General features: G+C 41.1%; 1 protein-coding gene across 4 annotated transcripts in view; it reads right to left on the reverse strand.

Moving 5' to 3' along the window:
• Window positions 1-17,380, reverse strand: part of Dnah5 (dynein axonemal heavy chain 5) — a 282,316-nt gene that overhangs the window by 181,699 nt on the left and 83,237 nt on the right. For all 4 annotated transcript variants that reach the window (XM_048814008.1, XM_048814007.1, XM_048814009.1 and 1 more), the window contains 4 exons: window positions 16,934-17,041; window positions 11,236-11,321; window positions 10,433-10,754; window positions 2,138-2,344 (listed from right to left, as the gene is read on the reverse strand). In XM_048814008.1, the coding sequence (XP_048669965.1) occupies window positions 2,138-2,344; window positions 10,433-10,754; window positions 11,236-11,321; window positions 16,934-17,041 (723 nt within the window). The remainder of the gene's footprint in view (window positions 1-2,137; window positions 2,345-10,432; window positions 10,755-11,235; window positions 11,322-16,933; window positions 17,042-17,380) is intronic.

Raw genomic sequence — 17,380 nt, forward strand, 5'->3', positions numbered from 1 at the left:
GAGGAGGAGGAAGAGGAGGAGGAAGAGGAGGAGGAGGAAGAGGAGGAGGAAGAGGAGGAGGAGGAGGAGGAAGAAGAGGAGGAGGAGGAAGAGGAGGAGGAAGAAGAAGAGGAGGAGGAGGAAGAGGAGGAGGATGTAGTAGTAGTAGTAGTAGTAGTAGTAGTAGTAGTAGTAGTGTCGTCCATGCCTCTACCCTCCCTGGAATCTGGGTGGACTTATGGAGCCCAACAGGACACAACAGAAGTGATGCTGTGAGAATCAGGACATCCTGAAGACCACCTGCCTCCTCCTCATTCACTGCAGCACTTGCCCCCAGTTGCTGTATAAGACACCCTACTGGCCACATCCTCCCTGCTGGAAGTCCATGGAGTCATGCACATAATCATCCCAACCCTGCTCAATCTCTTTAGCCAAAAACCCTTGAGATAAAATGAAGGGATGTTGAAATGTACCCTATTTGGGGATTATCTGTTACCAAAACAACTCCTCCATAGACAAAATCATCATCAGTGCTTTTATACTCATAAAGATTTGGTTTCTTAGCCAGGCACAGTGGTGCACTCTTATAATTCCAGTGGCTTGGGAGGCTGAGGCAGGAGGATCACGAGTTCAAAGCCAGCCTCAGCAAAAGTGAGTTACTAAGCAACCCAGTGAGACCCTGTCTCTAAATAAAATACAAAATAGGGCTGAGGATGTGGCTCAGTGGTCAAGTGCCCCTGAGTTTAGTCCCCAGTACCTCCAGAAAAAAAAAAATGGTTTCTTAATAAAAATATTTTCTTTGTAAATATGTAGATTGGCAAAATGATTTTCTAACATACCAAGAGGAATTTATAAGGAAATCCCAACGGGCTGACTAGTACTTCATGAGTACGCACTCGAGGAAGGTCTGCCCATTGCTGATACTGACTTTTTGAATATAACATGAAGTTGTGGGTTCTGGGTTCTGTTAGTAGTTCTGCCACTTACCTGTGAAACCTTGGCTAAGCTCAGTTTGGTCATTTAGAAAATAAAATAATTATATACTATCCCACCTACCTAATATGATCATGGGAATGATCAAATGAAAATGGCTTAACATGCAAAGCAAATGTGTGGCCCTCATGTGATGTTAACCATTATGATCTATTGATGCCAGTTTCCATGTGAATGTTCCCCTACCAGGGCTGCATCTCTGACCTGGTCTTTCTTGTCTTTGGGCAGCACCACCTGTCACTGGTGACCTGTCCCTCCCTCATGAGGTTTTTCTTGCCCCTGGTTTCCTTGACCCTTGTTTTCATCCCACCTCAAAGTCCACTCCGTAATCTTATTTGCTAATTTTTCCTCTTCTACCAGATGTGCTAATGTTGGAGCCACTATTTGGTCCTGTGGCCCTCTACTCTTCCCTGTCTATGTTCTCTCCCTAAGAATTCTATCCAGGAGAGTGTCATTAAATAGCAACTGTATTCTCCACCTCTCCAAACCATGCCTCCACTTTGACAGCTTCACTGGACTCTAGCTTTCCATATCTAGTAGCATGGATGACACCTCCCCTTGATGTCTAAAAACAATCTTGTCCTTGGGATGGGAACTACTGAGTCCCACCTACCTTCCAAAGTAAACTAGCTCAAGTCTTTGGCATCTTCATAAATGGTACTCATGATCAGGGCCACTGCAGTTAGACAGAATGTAACCTATACAATTCATGGTAGTCCCTATTTCAATTATCCTTGAGTTCCCTCTTATCCTGCCTCTTGGCACAACTCCTTGATATCTAATCAATTCCACTGCCATATCTAGCTCAAGCCACCATCTTCTCCATGCCAGATCTGTGGAGCAGTCCAGAAAGGGTCTCCCTACTGACACTTTTGCTTCCACTCCATCCAGTAGCAAAGATGACTTTTATTATAAATTAGATCATGCTCTCTTCTCCAGCTCAATTTCTGCCAATGATTTTTCTGGTACACTCAAAATAAATTCATACAAGACCTGCAACACTCTGGCCCCATCCAACTCTGCAGCCTCATCCTCTGTCACTGTCCCTCACTCATTCCACTCTAGCCATTCTGGTCATTTTCTGTCCTCCAACATGACACACATCCCGATTTTTTTAAATGGATTTCAGAACTATCCAGAAGAGGGAAAATTAAAAATACTATACCTTCATGTTACTGAAGTTCTTTTTGAATATATACCGTTTCCGGAAGAGGGCAGCTGCAAATGGTGACACTTCCAGACCCATTTGTGACATGCACTCTGTTTCTCTAAATAAGACTAATATCTGAGGATCAAAGTTCACAAACAACTCCCCAGTGTCTGGAGCCTTCACCAACAAAGAAGCCTCAAGACCTCTGTGAACTTCTCTGATCTGTGGGAAGAAAGGAGTCAGCATCATTACCATCAGAACATTCAATGAACACCAAGAGCATCTCACTCAGCCACTCCTGGGGATCCAGGTTGCTAAGTGTTCTTGCAAGGACCTGAGCTTCCTGAATTAAAGGAAATGTAGCTGCCTGCTCTTACCCTAAATTCTCTCTCAGAAATAACCTCCAGGTTTTTGGTGGTGATGGTGCACTGTCAATTCAATAAAATGTTTCTTTCATGACTCTCACACTTTCTAGAGAAGTGGACCATGTCGTGGTGGTGAGTTCCCAAGAGCCGTTCAGCTCCCTGATACCAGGCACCCTCGTGCCCACTCAGTTACTCCTTCTATTGAAAGTTTCACAAAACCCAACTAAACTCAGTTTTCAGTTACCTAGAAATACAATCAATATGGCTAAGACACACTACTTCCTGCCAATCTACAGGTAAATATTTGTAGGGGATAATTTGATTAACCATTAAGATTGCCAAAAAATATATTTAAGACTTTGTCTAACAGACACATTCAGGTCTTACCACATGTTATTTTATTTTTTAATTTTTTATTGTTGGTTGTTCAAAACATTACAAATTTCTTGACATATCATATTCCACACTTTGATTCAAGTGGGTTATGAACTCCCACCTTCACCCCATACACAGATTGCAGAATCACATCAGTTACACATCCATTGATTTACAAATTGCCATCCTAGTGTCTGTTGTGCTCCGCTGCCTTTCCCATCCTCCACCCTCCCCCCTCCCCACCTCTCCCCTCCCCTCCCCTCCTCTCTCTCTACCCCCTCCACTGTATAACCCTGAGGGTCTCCTTCCATTACCATGCAATTTCCCTTCTCTCTCCCTTTCCCTCCCACCTCTCATCCCTGTTAAATGTTAATCTTCTTCTCCTGCTCTTCGTCCCTACTCTGTTCTTAGTTACTCTCCTTATATCAAAGAAGACATTTGGCATTTGTTTTTTAGGGATTGGCTAGCTTCACTTAGCATAATCTGCTCTAATGCCATCCATTTCCCTGTAAATTCTATGATTTTGTCATTTTTTAATGCAGAGTAATACTCCATTGTGTATAAATGCCACATTTTTTTTATCCATTCGTCTATTGAAGGGCATCTAGGTTGGTTCCACAGTCTTGCTATTGTGAATTGTGCTGCTATGAACATCGATGTAGCAGTGTCCCTGTAGCATGCTCTTTTTAGGTCTTTAGGGAATAGACCAAGAAGGGGAATAGCTGGGTCAAATGGTGGCTCCATTCCCAGCTTTCCAAGAAATCTCCATACTGCTTTCCAAATTGGCTGCACCAATTTGCAGTCCCACCAGCAATGTACAAGTGTACCCTTTTCCCCACATCCTCGCCAGCACTTGTTGTTGTTTGACTTCATAATGGCTGCCAATCTTACTGGAGTGAGATGGTATCTTAGGGTGGTTTTGATTTGCATTTCTCTGACAGCTAGAGATGGTGAGCATTTTTTCATGTACTTGTTGATTGACTGTATGTCCTCCTCTGAGAAGTGTCTGTTCAGGTCCTTGGCCCATTTGTTGATTGGGTTGTTTGTTCTCTTATTGTCTAATTTTTTGAGTTCTTTGTATACTCTGGATATTAGGGCTCTATCTGAAGTGTGAGGAGTAAAGATTTGTTCCCAGGGTGTAGGCTCCCTATTTACCTCTCTTATTGTTTCTTTTGCTGAGAAAAAACTTTTTAGTTTGAGTAAGTCCCATTTGTTGATTCTAGTTATTAACTTTTGTGCTATGGGTGTCCTATTGAGGAATTTGGAGCCCGACCCCACAGTATGTAGATCGTAGCCAACTTTTTCTTCTATCAGACGGCGTGTCTCTGATTTGATATCAAGCTCCTTGATCCATTTTGAATTAACTTTTGTGCATGGCGAGAGAAAGGGATTCAGTTTCATTTTGTTGCATATGGATTTCCAGTTTTCCCAGCACCATTTGTTGAAGATGCTATCCTTCCTCCATTGCATGCTTTTAGCCCCTTTATCAAATATAAGATAGTTGTAGTTTTGTGGATTGGTTTCTGTGTCCTCTATTCTGTACCATTGGTCCACCCGCCTGTTTTGGTACCAGTACCATGCTGTTTTTGTTACTATTGCTCTGTAGTATAGTTTGAAGTCTGGTATCGCTATACCGCCTGATTCACACTTCCTGCTTAGCATTGTTTTTGCTATTCTGGGTCTTTTATTTTTCCATATGAATTTCATGATTGCTTTCTCTATTTCTACAAGAAATGCCGTTGGGATTTTGATTGGCATTGCATTAAACCTATAGAGAACTTTTGGTAATATCGCCATTTTGATGATGTTAGTTCTGCCTATCCATGAACAGGGTATATTTTTCCATCTTCTAAGATCTTCTTCTATTTCTCTCTTTAGGGTTCTGTAGTTTTCATTGTATAAGTCTTTCACCTCTTTTGTTAGGTTGATTCCCAAGTATTTTATTTTTTTTGAAGATATTGTGAATGGAGTGGTTGTCCTCATTTCCATTTCAGAGGATTTGTCGCTGATATACAGGAATGCCTTTGATTTATGCGTGTTGATTTTATATCCTGCCACTTTGCTGAATTCATTTATTAGCTCTAATAGTTTCTTTGTAGAGCCTTTTGGGTCTGCTAGGTATAGAATCATATCATCTGCAAATAGTGATAATTTAAGTTCTTCTTTTCCTATTTTGATGCCTTTAATTTCTTTCGTCTGTCTAATTGCTCTGGCCAGTGTTTCGAGAACTATGTTGAACAGAAGTGGAGAGAGAGGGCATCCCTGTCTTGTTCCAGATTTTAGAGGGAATGCCTTCAGTTTTTCTCCATTCAGAATGATGCTAGCCTGAGGCTTAGCATAGATTGCTTTTACAATATTGAGGTATGTTCCTGTTATCCCTAGTTTTTCTAGAGTTTTGAACATAAAGGGATGCTGTACTTTGTCGAATGCTTTTTCCGCATCTATCGAGATGATCATATGGTTCTTATTTTTAAGTCTATTGATGTGGTGAATAACATTTATTGATTTCCGTATATTGAACCAGCCTTGCATCCCAGGGATGAATCCTACTTGATCATGGTGTACAATTTTTTTGATATGTTTTTGTATCCGATTCGCCAGAATTTTATTGAGGATTTTTGCATCTAGGTTCATTAGAGATATTGGTCTGTAGTTTTCTTTCTTTGAAGTGTCTTTGTCTGGTTTAGGTATCAGGGTGATGTTGGCCTCGTAGAATGAATTTGGAAGTTCTCCCTCTTTTTCTATTTCCTGAAGTAGCTTGAAAAGTATTGGTATTAGTTCCTCTTTAAAGGTTTTGTAAAACTCTGCTGTATACCCATCCGGTCCTGGGCTTTTCTTAGTTGGTAGTCTTTTGATGGTTTCTTCTATTTCCTCAATTGATATTGGTCTGTTTAGGTTGTCTATATCCTCCTGACTCAATCTGGGCAGATCATATGACTTAAGAAATTTATCTATGCCTTCACTATCTTCTAATTTATTGGAGTATAAGGATTCAAAATAGTTTTTGATTATCTTCTGTATTTCTGAAGTGTCTGTTGTGATATTGCCTTTTTCATCCCGTATGCTAGTAATTTGAGTTCTCTCTCTTCTTCTCTTCGCTAGCATCGCTAAGGGTCTGTCGATTTTGTTTATTTTTTCAAAGAACCAACTTTTAGTTTTGTCAATTTTTTCAATTGTTTCTTTTGTTTCGATTTCATTAATTTCAGCTCTGATTTTAATTATTTCTTGCCTTCTACTTCTTTTGCTGTTGTTTTGCTCTTCTTTTTCAAGGATTTTGAGATGAAGTATGAGATCATTTATTTGTTGGTTTTTTCTTTTTTTAAGGAATGAACTCCAAGCAATGAATTTTCCTCTTAGAACTGCTTTCAATGTGTCCCATAGATTCCGATATGTTGTGTCTGTGTTTTCATTTATCTCTAAGAATTTTTTAATTTCCTCCTTGATGTCTTCTATAACCCATTGATCATTCAGTAACCTATTGTTCATTCTCCAAGTGATGTATGCTTTTTCCTTCCTTCTTTTATCGTTGATTTTCAGTTTCATTCCATTATGATCAGATAAGATGCATGGTATTATCTCTACTCCTTTATATTGTCTAAGAGTTGCCCTGTGACATAATATATGATCTATTTTTGAGAAGGATCCATGTGCTGCTGAGAAAAAAGTGTAACTGCTTGATGTTGGGTGGTATACTCTATATATGTCAATTAGGTCTAGGTTATTAATAGTGTTATTGAGTTCTATAGTTTCCTTATTCAACTTTTGTTTGGAAGATCTGTCCAGTGGCGAGAGAGGTGTGTTGAAGTCTCCCATGATTATGGTATGGTGGTCTATTAGACTCTTGAACTTGAGAAGAGTTTGTTTGACGAACATAGCTGCACCATTGTTTGGGGCATAAATATTTATGATTGTTATGTCTTGTTGGTGTATGGTTCCCTTAAGCAGTATGTAGTGTCCCTCTTTATCCCTTTTGATTAACTTTGGCTTGAAATCTATTTTATTTGATATGAGTATGGACACTCCTGCTTGTTTCCGAAGTCCATATGAGTGATATGATTTTTCCCAACCTTTCACCTTCAGCCTATGTATGTCTTTTCCTATCAAATGCGTCTCCTGTAGGCAGCATATTGTTGGGTCTTGTTTTGTGATCCATTCTACTAGCCTGTGTCTCTTAATTGGTGAGTTTAAGCCATTAACATTTAGGGTTATTATTGAGATATGGGTTGTTCTTCCAGCCATATTTGTTTATTTCTGTTACTAAACATGGTTTGTTTTCCTCTTTGATTATTTTCCCCCCCTTTACTGTCCTACCTCCCACTGTTGGTTTTCATTGTTATTTTCCATTTCCTCTTCCTGTAATGCTTTGGCGAGGATGTTTTGAAGAGATGGTTTTCTAGCTGCGAATTCTTTAAACTTTTGTTTATCGTGGAAGGTTTTAATTTCATCTTCCATCCTGAAGCTTAATTTCGCTGGATACACAATTCTTGGTTGGAACCCATTTTCTTTCAGTGTTTGAAATATGTTATTCCAGGATCTTCTAGCTTTCAGAGTCTGTGTTGAAAGATCAGCTGTTATCCTGATTGGCTTACCCCTAAATGTAATCTGCTTCCTTTCTCTTGTAGCTTTTAAAATTCTCTCCTTATTCTGTATGTTGGGCATCTTCATTATAATGTGTCTAGGTGTGGATCTCTTATGATTTTGCACATTCGGCGTCCTGTAGGCTTCTAGGATTTGGGATTCTGTCTCATTCTTCAAGTCTGGGAAGTTTTCTCGTATTATTTCATTGAATAGACTGCTCATTCCTTTGGTTTGGAGCTCTGTACCTTCCTGTATCCCAATGACTCTTAAGTTTGGTCTCTTAATGTTATCCCATATTTCTTGGATGTTCTGCTCATGGTTTCTTAACAGTCTTGCTGAGCTGTCTATGTTCTTTTCCAGTTGAAATACTTTGTCTTCATTGTCTGATGTTCTATCTTCTAAGTGTTCTACTCTGCTGGTAGTATTCTCCATTGAGTTTTTAAGTTGGTTTATTGCTTCCTGCATTTCTAGGATTTCTGTTTGTTTGTTTTTTATAACCTCTATCTCCCTGTATAGTTGATCCTTTGCTTCCTGGATTTGTTTGCGTAATTCATTGTCGAAGTGATCTTTCATTGTCTGATTTTGCTGTTTAATGTCTTCCTTGATACTCCAGATCATCTGAAGCATGTATATCCTGAATTCTTTATCTGACATTCCATCTGCTGCAGCTGTTACCTCTTCTAAAGTTGCGTTGACCTGCATTGCTTGTGGTCCTTTCTTTCCTTGTCTTTTCATACTGCTTGCGTATCTTTCCTGCAGGCGCGGGCGGCGGCTCTGCTCTCTCCTTATTCCAATTGGGGTGTCGTGGCTACCACGCCGGCAGGTCACTGGGCCTGTTCTGGGCGCTGGCGGCGGCTCTGTTCTGCCCCTACTCCAATTGGGGTGACGAGTGTACCACGCCGGCAGGCCACCGGGCCTGATCCGCCGGTCGGTTGCAGGTTTGCCTACCCTGCAGGCGCGGGCGGCGGCTCTACTCTGCCCCTACTCCAAATGGGGTGTCGTGACTACCCCGCCTGCAGGACGCTGGGCCTGTTCCTGGCACGGGCGGCGACTCTGCTCTGCCCCTACTCCAATTAGGGTGGTGTGTGTACCACGCCGGCAGGCTCCTGGGCCTGATCCGCCGGTCTGTTGCAGGTCTGCCTACCTTGGAGGCGCGGGCGGCGGATCTGCCCTGCCCCTCCTACCACGCCTGCGGACCCCTGGGCCTGATCTGCAGGTTGGTCACAGGTCTGCTCACCCTGCGGGCACGGGTGGCGGTTCCGCTCCGCCCCCACTCCAATTGGGGTCACGTGACCACCACACCGGCAGGGCCTGATCCGGGCGTGGGAGAAGGATCTGCTCTGCCCCTACTCCAGTTGGGGTGACGTGTGTACCACACTGGCAGGCCACTGGGCCTGACCCGCCAGGCTGTCACAGGTCTGTTTACCTTGCAAGCGCGAACGGCGGCTCTGCCCTGCCCCTCCTACCACGCCCATGTACCACTGGGTCGCGGGTCTGCCCACCTTGCGGGTGCGGGTGGCGGCTCCGCTCCGCCCCCTCTCCAATTGGGGTCACGCGGTCACCACGCTGGCGAGCCGCTGGGCCTGCTCCGGGCGCTGGTGGCGGCCCGGCTCCTCCCCTCTGGCTCGACGACAAATTGAGGAGACTCGGGTGTCTGTGCCTCACCCCCCCTACCAGGAGACCAACTGTTTCTGTCGCCGCTGGTATTGATGAAGTTCTCTCCTCCGCCGCTTTCTGATGACATCAGATCTCTGCCATGTTGGTATCCTATGCGAATGGCAGCATTTCGTTCCCCTTGCCGGGCAACCAAAGCAACGGGTGAGTCCTGACCGGCCCTCAGCAGGACCCGGACCGAGAAGCAGTTTCCGTGGGCTCCTAGCCCTGGGCCAGGGCAGTTCCGGGAGCCGGAACTCAGCCGCTCCGTGCTCGGTGTAAGCTCCGATAAGAGTAGGCTCCACGAAGCAGCCCCCGCGGGCTCAGTTCCGGGAGCCAGAATTCGGCCGCTTAGTGCTTGGTGTATGCTCTGATAGGAGCAGGGTCCAAGAAGCAGCCTCCGCAGGCTCCCCAGCCCTGGGCCAGGGCGGTTCCGGGAGCCGGAACTCGGCCGCCCCGCGCTCGGTGTTCGCTCCGATAAGATCAGGTTCTAAGAGGCACCCAGGCACTGAACCCTAGCAATCTGTCTGCAAGCCGCAGGCGAATGGCAGCCTGAAATTACCTGTTCTATGGCTGAATGAGCTGCGGTCAGTCAAAAACAGGGATGGTGACATCAGCTTTCCAACATGGTGGCTGCTGGCCTCCTCTGTGGTCTGACCGGTGTGGAGAACCGAGATGGACCGCTTCCTTCCCCCGTCTCAAACCCAGAATTCAGCCCTGAGTACGGTGCTTGCACGGCTGGCAGAAACTGCAGCGCTGTATCCCTGCGTCGCTATCTCCTCGTTTCCCAGCGCGAGCTGCAGACTCTAGCCACGGGGCGATTTGCTGAATAAGCAGTGTTACCCTCCGTGCGACAAACCTCTCGCGTTTGAGTCCCCGTAGCCGATCCTCGTGCAATGGAAATCCTTCCTCCAGGTTCCGGAGCACCCCACTATTGCTGGAAATTCCTAACAAGATAGCCTTTAGCCGTCCTGACTTGTCATACTCCCACACAGTGAAGCAGCACACGGGGGCAATGCACTCCCCTCGCCGCCATCTTCCTCTCCCTCCATTACCACATTTTAAAAAGAAAGAAACCCTAACCTGTAGGGGAGAGAAACTCAGAAAGAGGATTTTCCCACAAAGGAGTTTACGAATTAAATAAAAATGGGTTTCTGATTCATGGTTTGTGCTGCTTTCCAAACAGACAATTATATTCTTTCAATAGAGTCAATCAAAGTGATGTCTAAAATACCCACAAATCCAGCTTCCCATAGGACTATCCCTGCCAATGCTACAGAAAAGCTCCGGAAGCTTTACCAGTAGAGACCACTTAAAGAGCATCTGTTTAGGGGCTCACCTGTTGAATCCATGCCCTATGGTAGAGGACCTCAAATTCCAGGAGGACCTTGGCCAACCTGTTGTAACTGCGGATTATAGGCTTGGCCTCAGCTGTCCTCAGCACTGTCGGGTGCTGTTGGAAGAGCTGCATGGGTTGCTGGATCCTGTGGAAGAGTTGGCGGGCCCACAAGATCTTCCCTGCGATGGGGGGCTGGTCTCGAGCCAGTGGAGGGTCATACTTCTGCTTTGTGTAGAGCTCTGAAATCATACCAATGTCAGCCCTGTAACTCTCCAGGATCAGTCGGTATTTGTCATCGATACCAAGATTAGGTATATTCAATCTGAAGAAAATGCAGAAAAGTAAAAGTTTGAATTAATGGGAAGATGTCTACTAATCTTATTTATTAGCATTTATTTTAAAACATATGGTAATGGGAAAGAATAAAACAGTTGTGTAACATATTAAAAGAATTGAGATACTATCAATCCTTACAGTGTAGGCAAAACTATTAACTTGGAAAGAATTTTTTCAAATTACTCCAACATTAGACATATTACTACAGGCAGTCACAAGGTACTTCAAAGCTGAGCATATTCTCTATTTGCAGAAATAAAGCAAATCCTTAATCCTTCAGAGAATTAATCCTCCTAATCTTCTGAAGAACTTAAAACTGTGACTTTATGACTCAGGCTGTCAAAAGAGGCTTTTCTTTCCTTTAGAATATGAAGTAATAACAGTAATAATAATAATAATAGCTAAACTATGCTCAAGTTACTCCAATTTTAGAAAATGGAACTTGGAAAATTATTTCAAATTGTTACCTCTCAAATTTCTTTAACATACTTAGAGCTTGATTTGTATTTTGAATCTTCTCAAATGTAACATCCATGAACTTCTGCAATTCATTCTAAAGTAGAATAAAATCTGATTATGGACAAATAATTAACATAGGGAATTGTGTTTAGTAACAAGTGAAAAGAATTTTTGATTCCCTACAAATGTCTATAATAAAGGGCAAAATATAATGGAAAATTTGATGAACTTTAAAGAAAAATAAATGCCCAGAAGCCAGAAATAAAGAGACCTGGGAAGCAGAGTGGTCAGAGTTGGTAACATGGCAGGCTCCATGCACCTTGGATATAGGGGCAGGCCTTGGGACCTTCTTACAATATGGGGCGAGAACTCTGGGGTCCTAATACCCTCAACAAATCCTACAGCAAGCCAGGATCTATAAAGTGCTGCTATCAAGTGCTTGGTAGGGAAGTATATGTTTAAAAGTTGAGAAAGCTACATGAGGCTTGCCATTTACCCAGAGCCATGAATAGGGAGAAGTCACCCTAGAATGGGATCCCCCAACTTCCTCCACCAAGTGCTAGAGAGTAAATATTTTCAGCTTTGTGAAACACAAATCTATTTCACAACTGTTCACGTCTGCCACAGTGGTGTCAAAAAGTAGCCATAGGAAATGCCTTAAAAACAAATAGGCAGGGCAAGACTTGGCACTTGAGTGTGGTTTGCTGACCACTGCCAGGGGCAGCTGACCTCCCACCTGTGGCACATGAAGATAAGGGGCCCAAATTCATGGTCCACATTGCATAAAAAAGATCCCCCAAGAAATTCACACAGAAACTAGGTAACACCACTAGAACCTTAGCATAAGTAATGCAAATCTACTCCACAGGAACACTTCCAAAGCCCGAGGCATTAGGACTCCCACAGGAGAAAACAAATAACTGCTAAAGAAGACAAGCTCAAAAGCTTTTGTGAAAACAACATGAAAAAAAAAAAAAGATCTTTAAGAGAGAAGCAGCTGAATGCACAAAGAGAATTCATGCCAAGTCCTAGAGATGATGGAACAGTCGGAAAGGACTCTGAAATCAGGGTGTTTAAAATGATTAAGGAGAAAAAGAAGAAGAAACAGGCCATAAAAAATTAGGATAATAGAAAATAAGGGCTCTCCAATTTTGAAAAATTAGAGTTATACATAGAAAGGAGAAAAGTATTCTATTCAATATACAACAGATAAAAATGATATATACTTGAAAATAAAATTAATGAACTGCAAGAGAGTTCTAAAAAAAATTCCCCAAAATGCTACAGAGAAATTAAAAATAGAAAATATCAAAAAAGAGGCATAATAGAAATAGAAGTTAGAAAAAGAAAGTATTACCTATTGGAACATAAAAAAAGAACATATATTTATTGGAAGTTCTGGAAGAAGAGCCTAAAATATTTCAAATGGGGACTGAAACTTTTCTTACAATTAAAAAACAAAAACAACAAATTACAAGTGGAGAAGGTCCACCAAACTCGAGGCTTTTTAAATCACACTTAAAATACAGAGGTATCAAATATAAAGAGAAAAATAATACTTAATGCAATTAGGGGAAAGAAAATTATTCATCAAGAAATAAATTTTTATAGAAAATACATGATTGAGAAAGACAGATGTCAAAAGTCAATGAAACATGATTAGGTACTAAAGAAAAATAACTTAGAAAGTAAAATTACATGTGAAGCCACACTGACATTAAATATCAAAGGCAACTTTGTAGGTTTGGGGGCAAACACCAGAGGAGGTTGCCATTGATAAACTCTTGATGAAGCAACCACTAAAGGATATATTTCTTTAACAATTATAAAGAACCCACAGAAAGAAGGAGAAGGAAGGCCAGATGTAATAGCAAGCAAATAAATTTGCAAACATGATGGATATCTGCATAGCTATTAACAATAACAAGAAGACATTTGGAAAGTTTAAAAGCAAAGTACAACTAAACTGCAATACAACAATAAGACAAAAATAAGAGGTGGATAGAATATCAAAATATTTTAAACATTGTGAAAAATATGCAGAAACAACTAAATATACATGTAGAACATTATTGACCTGAACCAATGAAAAAGGAGTAAAAGGAATAATAAGAATTAACCAACAAACTCACAACTACTAGGAAGGGAGTCTCAGCTATAAAATATATTCCAACCAGATGAAATTTTAAGGTGACATGCTCAAAATATGTAAGTAAAAAATAGTAGGAAATTAAAGAACAGAAAAATATTTCAGACAAATACTAAAAGAATGTTGGAGTAGCAATATAAATAAAACACAAAATAGATTATAGGACAAAGAGCATCACTAGAGATAAAGGCAACCATTACTGTTAATGGGCACAACTCCCCTGGCAGATATACCAAGTCTAAGCCTATAAGACCCAACCCACAAACCAAAATATATAAAATAATCTGTGACATAGTAGTCACAATAGCTCAAGGAGATCAAAAACTGTTTGGTATTACAATGCATCTATCAGAATGGCCAAAGTCCAGAACACTGAAAATGGAAAATGCTGGGGAGAATTTGGAGTGATCGGAACTCTACTATCATTCATAGCTGGTGAAAATGCAAAATGGTGCAGACACATTCAAGTATGGTTTAGTAGATTTCTATAAAACTAAAAATATTCTTACTGTATAATCCAACATTTATGCTCTTTGATATTTATCCGAAGGAGTTTAAAACTTATGTCCAGACAAAAACTTGCACACAGATGTTTATTGCAGCTTTGTTCACAGTTGCCAAAACTTGGAAGCAACTAACATCTTCCAGAAGGTGAATAGTTAAACCAGCTGTGGGACTTCACAACTGAGTAATGGAATATGACTCTTAGAAATGACTTATTTAGCCTTGAAAACACATGAAGGGAACATGAATGCATGAAACTAAGTGAAAGAAGAAAATCTGAAAAGGCCACAGGCTATGTGCTTCCAACTAAACTCCTGAAAAGGCAAAACCATGAAGACAATAAAATGGTCAATGTTTGCCAGAAGCTAGGACATTAAAAAGACAGGGATTGTCAAGGAAGGAGGAATGAATGGGTGGATGCAGAGAATTTTTAGGGCAATGCCAATACTTTGCATTTTTCTGTAATTGGTGGATATATGTCAGTATACGTTTGTCCAAACCAAAAGAATGTACACCACCAAACAGTGAATCTAACATGGATGATGTACTTGGATGACAATGATGTGTCAACACAGGGTCATCAGTTGTAAGGAGTGTATTCATCTGATGAGGAATGTCAGTAATGGGAGAAGTCACACAGTGGGGCAGAGGCAGGACTAGGGGATACATGGTAAACTTCTGGGCCTTCTGTCAATTTTTCTAAGAACCTAAAATTACTCCTTTAAAAAAATATTTTTAAAGATACTTAATAAGAATAGAAATATTTTAATAATACAATTAAAAGCTTGATATAAAGAACCCAAATCCCAACAGGAACACTACCCATTTCAGCACACACAGAACATTTGCAAAACTTAACAATGACCTAATGTCTCAGAGGACATCCCAGGAAACACCAAACACTAATACAATATACTCCACATTCTCACATTTAACTACAAAAATTTAAGTCATAATAAAATTGGAGCCCAGCCAGGAGTATGGCTTTGTGGTAGAGCTCTTGCCTACCATGTGGGAAGCTCTAGGTTCTTTCCCAAGAACTTCAAAAATAAATTTTTAATAAAATAAGAGTTAATAAGCTATAATAAAAAAGCTAAATTACACGTTTTAGTAATTTATGAATTAAAGTCTACCCCATTTACTGGGAAAACACAAACACCTCCGTAGCATCCAACATAGACTTTTTCCTGGGACCCTTCCTAACCCTAGCCAAGCAGAAGTATGAGACCGTTATCCCTCAGGTGCAAACCCTATCTTATTTGGTATAGCAACCATCCGACTCTCTGCATGTTTTGTAAGCCTGTCTTCCTTACAATTTTCTGTAGGACTTGGTCTATATCTTTCTAGCTTTGAATCCTTGCTTTCTGGCACAGTATCAAAATATTGTTATTTTATAATGAGTCATTTTAGTTTGTAATTGCAATCCCCTCCCCTCTTTTGGGTGCTGTATTCATTCCTCTGTTCTAACTTAACATGCACTCACATTTCAATCATATCACTGCTTCCTGTCTGACTGTAAGTTTAGGAGGCAAATCTACCCACAGCATAGATGCCTAATACATCATTGTTATATAGTAAACACATGTTTCTTTGCAGTAAATCTATTTTATTAACAAATGGGGCTAAGACATGATTCCTGCCCTCAAAGTGCTTACCATTAGCTACTGAAGTACCTCCCATGTGATCAGAAACCTTTGAGGAATCACAGATGAGGGCAGGACAAGTGGACACTGATTATGCAACATAAAATCAGGACCCACGCTGTCCATCAACTTTCAACACAAAGAAATCAGGATCTACTGCCCTTATGTTTGAATCAGACCCCAAAACATATCATTGTTTAAATTATTATAAGCACTGTATCTTCTCATCAAATGAAATGTCATAGACCTAATGGTTCAGAATTTTAATTCTAGAGCTAGCTTTCCCAGGTTTGACCCAAACCCTGCCACTTGTTATCTGTGACTTGGGAAGGCCACTTAACCTCATCATGCCCCAATTTCTTCCTCTGCAAAATGACAGTTATAGAGCACCCACTTCCTAGGGTTATTGTGATTATCAATTTACAAACACGACATGCTCAGGACAGCTCCTGGCACATAGTTAGCTAGCTTTGTGACGATTCCTTCTACTTTGAACTCACTCCTCCAACAATGCCTCCCAGCTCTTTTCCCCTTGACAGTACAACTTTAGTGCAAATGAAAAATTCTGGAAAGGAAGTAATAGAATGGTCATTTTCCTCATAAAATCAGAAAGATATCTGTACCCTTGCACCTCTCTGAGATAAAAGAAGTCTACATATTAACTATGGCAGACGCTATAGGTTACCTTACATTTCCTACTAGTTATCACCTTCCCTCATAACAAACATTCCCAAGAACCCTACTGAGTCCTTCCCTTCTGTATTTACCACAGCATGCCACAGGCTATGCACTCTGCTGGAGGAACTAGCAAGCCCAAACCCTGCCCCCAGAATCTGGAGCTGGAGTAGTCTTATGGTATGTTCTCAGAAGCTGATGATGGCCATGCTGCTTACAAGGGCTGTAGGTCAAGATGGCAGCACAGTGAATAGTGGGGAGGGGAAAGAGACCCTCAAGACCAAGTGGGGTCCTGGCATCATCCTGTCTAAGGTTTCCAAGGCCAGCTGCAGCACTGCCTTTAGGACCTGCCAGACATCACAGAGGTCTGCTTAGGCTTCCTCTGAGCATAATCATTGCTATAAAGTAACAAACAAATGGAAGCAAATGTCTCCTTTCTAACAGCCACAGTGTTTCAAAAGAAGATGAAAGTTAACTTTCTAAGAACTAGGATGAAGACAAGCAGAAGTCTGTGATTATAGATCATTATCCAAAGCCATATTTATGACCCTTTAATCTACAAAATAGAGCCCTCAATTATTCATCTGAAATCGCCAAATGCAGACGGAGGTTGCTATCGGTCACCTCTATGATGAAGATGCCTCTCCCTTCTGAATGGCTAATGATTAGCAGCATTACACAGAAAGGGAAAAATAAACATGCGACTGTCAACAGGAATATTATTATACAACCTACATGAAGGTCATTAGTCTGCCTGCAAAACTCTTCATAATCCTGTGCAAAATCCATTTTCCGATGGTCTAAGAAATCATATTCCTTTTTCTTTATGGTTGCAACAATGTCCTGTAATATTATGAAAGAAATAAGACAACATTTTAATATTCTTGCATTACTTAACTAACTGTGACCCTTAAATGCAGAATCTACACAATCATTCCTAGGGAAAACAATTTTTAAAGAAGCCTATTTCTGTAATTACTCACATTGCTTAGTGCTTATTGTTTTATAGGCAGTATAATTTGCCATGCTGCATTTGAAGAAATCATTTGGAAAGCATTTTCATGAGGTTTTATATTTTTGAAGAAAAAATATAAATTAAAAAACACATTTGAAAATTAGGAGAGATATTTTCTCTAAAAGTTACTTATTAATCACATCTGAAATAACAAAAACAACTCAGTA

This window comes from Marmota marmota, unplaced genomic scaffold (assembly GCF_001458135.2).
Source record: "Marmota marmota marmota unplaced genomic scaffold, marMar, whole genome shotgun sequence".
Classification (NCBI taxonomy): Eukaryota; Metazoa; Chordata; class Mammalia; order Rodentia; family Sciuridae; genus Marmota; species Marmota marmota.